Source organism: Neomonachus schauinslandi, chromosome 3, assembly GCF_002201575.2.
Source record: "Neomonachus schauinslandi chromosome 3, ASM220157v2, whole genome shotgun sequence".
Lineage (NCBI taxonomy): Eukaryota > Metazoa > Chordata > Mammalia > Carnivora > Phocidae > Neomonachus > Neomonachus schauinslandi.
The window spans coordinates 177423061-177427154 of record NC_058405.1 but is presented as its reverse complement, the minus strand read 5'-3'; the positions used below and the strand labels follow the sequence as shown (position 1 = coordinate 177427154).

At 44.8% G+C, this 4094-nt stretch overlaps 1 protein-coding gene across 1 annotated transcript in view; it reads left to right on the top strand.

The window, feature by feature from the left end:
- Positions 1-2069, top strand: part of PAX3 (paired box 3) — a 96017-nt gene extending 93948 nt beyond the window's left edge. The window contains 3 exon segments of the mRNA XM_021703108.1: positions 1070-1316; positions 1810-1840; positions 2003-2069. Coding sequence (XP_021558783.1) covers positions 1070-1316; positions 1810-1840; positions 2003-2069 — 345 coding nt within the window.
- The last annotated feature ends 2025 nt before the right edge of the window (positions 2070-4094 follow it).

The window sequence follows — 4094 nt, the reverse complement described above, 5'->3', positions numbered from 1 at the left end:
TTCCTTCCTTCCCTCCCTCCCTCCTTCCCTCCTTTCCTTCCTTCCCTTCCTCCCTCCCTTCCATCCCTCCCTCTCTCCCTCCCTCCTTCCTTCCTCAGTACCTAATATGTGTCAAGTACCACGTTGGGTGGTAGGAATATAAAGGTGAGTCGGTTATTGCCCTCAAAACTCTCATAATTCAAAGTAGGTGACCAAAGTCATGATTGCACAGTGGGAGGGATGAGTAAAGCACCCAGGAGCATCAGAGAATGAGTAATTATCTCTGATTACTTAGGGATGGCCAAGATAGGGAGAGGAACTTTCTTGAGAGGGAACACTACGAGAATAGACACTGGCATCTTAAAATACATGAAAAGAATTTCATTTGAATCCGTTGATTTTTATTTATTTATTTTTAATTTTTTAAAAGATTTTATTTATTTATTTATTTGATAGAGACAGATAGTGACAGAGAGAGCAAGAAAGAGCACAAGCAGGGGGAGAAGCAAAGGCAGATGGAGAAGCAGGCTCCCCATGGAGCAGGGAACCGGACGTGGGGCTCGATCCCAGGACCCTGGGATCATGACCTGAGCCGAAGGCAGATGCTTAACCACTGAGCCACCCGGGCACCCCTGAATCTGTTGAATTAAAAAAGAAATATATAAGCTGATGTCTGTTTAAAATCACATGTGAAACTTCCAGATGTAATATATGATTAGCCAGTGTTCTGTATCAACAGATAGAATTTCTCCCTCCATCCTTCTGTCCCTTCTTTGAAATTCTAGACCGATTTTATCGCTAGAGGCATGGTGAGGCGCTCTTTCCACCTCTTTTTCTTTTCCCTCCCTCCCCCCTGCTCCCTCCACGCCCCACCTTTCCTTTTTCTGAAACCGAAGTCCGATGGTTATCACTGGGCATGGTGCAGTGTCCGAGCCCCTTTGCCTTGTGGTCAGTGTCTTCTGGACAGCCCTGTGCGAGCGGATTTCCAAAGAAACAAAGATGGGACTTCTCCAGTTATCCTTTCAGCTCTCAGCTATGATCCGGTCCTCTCTGCATTCTTACTTCTTCCCAATCTGCCTGTTTATTTTAGGTAATGGGACTCCTGACCAACCACGGTGGCGTGCCCCATCAGCCCCAGACCGATTATGCTCTCTCCCCTCTCACCGGGGGCCTGGAACCTACCACCACGGTGTCGGCCAGCTGCAGTCAGAGACTAGACCCTATGAAGAGCTTGGACAGTCTGCCAACATCTCAGTCCTACTGTCCACCCACTTACACCACCACGGGCTACAGTATGGACCCTGTCACAGGCTACCAATATGGGCAGTACGGACAAAGTAAGCCTTGGTCTCTCTGGGGCTAATGACTCCTGACAGGATGAAAAATCTCAGCCCTTCCTCAAGAAAGGGGCGGCGGCGGCGTGATTCGGCCTGACGTCCCGGCGTCAGGATCGTGACAGAGCCCGCCTTCTGTTCCAGCAAGGGCTCCCTTGTATCGTTATTTCCTTAGCTGATGTCAACAACATCTTGCGGTTATTAATTGCCGCGATGTGAAGCCCGATTGCCACTAGGTGAAACACGAGGGTTGGCCAAAATGAAATAACCCCTGGCATTAGAAACACATGTTCTTAATGAGGTCAGCTCAAGGATCATATGGGGTGTAATCCCAAAGACACAGACTTGTGTCAAACTTGTCTCAGGAATAAAAATATTAGTCTCGATCCTTTGATACCACGGTATTAAATATGACATTGTCAGCCTGTAGCTGATTTTGCCCCTTGCTGTGAATTGTCCTAGCATGACCTAAAAAGCTACGTGTGTTTCCTTTCAGGTGCCTTTCATTATCTCAAGCCAGATATCGCGTAAGTGAACTGTCCACCTGCAGCTAAAACTGGCCCTGTTTCCGGTCTCCACAGCCTACACGTGAAGAATCTTCTCGGAAAAAAAAAAAAAAAAATCATCTTTTTGGGGGGCAGTCTCACCAGGAGACGGAGACGAGTGATTGATTTTTTTTTCTCCAGTAGTTGGTTTCAAATTCTTTTGAACATATTGGACAAAAGCAGTGGAAGAAAGGAAGGCCTGGAACAGTGAAAAGACAAATGCAACATTTTAAGGCAATGATTTAACATGGCTACACATCAAATACCCCAACTCTTTAGTGCTGATGGTCAAGGAGCAAAAACATTCCATTTGTGTGTGCGTGCGCGTGTGCGTGTGTCTCTGCGTGTGAGATGTATCTGGACTGGTTCAGGCAAGCAGAATGTTCTAAAATATAGTCGGAGAGTACTCTCAAGTATAACATGTTTGACGTTCAATGCTGACACACCATTTTAAAACTGCTCACGTGATGAAGCAGGAATGGAGGAATCCTTGACTTTTTTACACACTGGAAATTGATATAAAAAGAAATGGCACCATTTTTTAGGAAGTTAGACTAGATGTAAAGGACCTCCCAAATAAATTATTTGTGATCTTATCCTCATTTGTAACCCAGTTGTCAATAAATGCCGCGGGGCGGACGGCCTTGCAAACAGGACATGGGGTAATGGGAAGAAAAAGCTTGTTTTCTTTCTCGGTGTGGGGAGAGGTATGTGACATTTTCCCAGTTCATTTTCATTTTGAAGCCAACCTGGCCAGGGTGGGGGGAGGGGGCGTGGTGGAGAGGAAGTGACAAGCATTCCCACAGCTGCTTATCAGTGTGCAATACTGTGTACCTCACGGAGGCTTTGGCGACGGCCAGGGCCGTAGAAACAGAATCACAACTATATTTTTGCAGGTGCTTTATTTTCGCAGCCCATGATTCATTGCGGTAGAATGCATGATGTTCGCCATTTAATGGACAACCAACATCCAGCTTGCTCCTTTTGACTAGAGACCGTGTTCGAGAATCATGCTTTTACAATGACGACGTTTACATTCTTCTCTTTTCTATGAAAGGCAGGGCAAGAGCAGAAATGTCCACGTGGCTCTCATGTACTTTTAAATTATACAAGGATATCCAATATGGAAAGATTATAGGAACTGAGGTTTACATACGTTTGTGTGGTGACATTTTAGAATGTCAATAAATTTGTTTTTTCAAGCTGTTAAGAGGAACGAGAAGGTGGAAGGCAGTGTTATTTATTTCTTTCTCTTCTTGGAACCATGAACGAGGTAGGCACAAATACATTCCCTTTAGAGTTAAGAACAATGTCGTAGTGGGGTAGTGAGACTAGACGTAGTTCCAGTTTAGTTCACGTGTTGGTCGTAGAGGGTGATGGGTCAAGAGCAGTACTATCTTTGTGTTGCAACCTCAACCAACAACAATGTGTTGTAAAAATGTCTTTCATGTAAAAAGTGCAGTAAATATTTACTATTTATAATGAATAAACAGTTATGAAAACTTGCCCAACACTGCTTTTTTGGGGAACCGGTGAACGTAGGATTAATAAAAACTTGCGTATGGAAAACCAACAAACACATGCTTTGCTGCCAATGGGACCTTTTGGATTAGCCTGTAACCTCCACAGATAGGGTCACACACCCCACAATCGTGTTCTCTTGAAGAAGCTTGGTTGAACACACTTTTTAAATGATGGAAGCTTTTATTTTTGTAGATGCAGTTTTAACCAGACCCCTCAGTCCACCTTTCTCTCTCCATGGTTCTCTGAGCTGTCAGATCCCTTCACTGTCATCTGGGAGTATGTCTTCCCCCAGAGTACCTTCTCTGTCTTCATCTTCAATGGTCATGTCCACTGAAATTTTTATTGAAAGCTTTCATATTTTGTCATTTATTTTATTTTATTTTTTTATTTTTTTAAAGATTTTATTTATTTATTTGAGAGAGAGAATGAGATAGAGAGCATGAGAGGGGGGAGGGTCAGAGGGAGAAGCAGACTCCCTGCCGAGCAGGGAGCCCGATGCGGGACTCGATCCCGGGACTCCAGGATCATGACCTGAGCCGAAGGCAGTCGCTTAACCAACTGAGCCACCCAGGTGCCCGTCATTTATTTTATTTTAGAAGCTTTCTTCACTCTTCATGGAAAACATTACTGCCTGGGTCTTCAATTCTTTCTTCCTCCTCCTTCTCCACTTCCTTCTCTACTTCCCTCCCGCCCTCCCTCCCTCCCTCTGTCC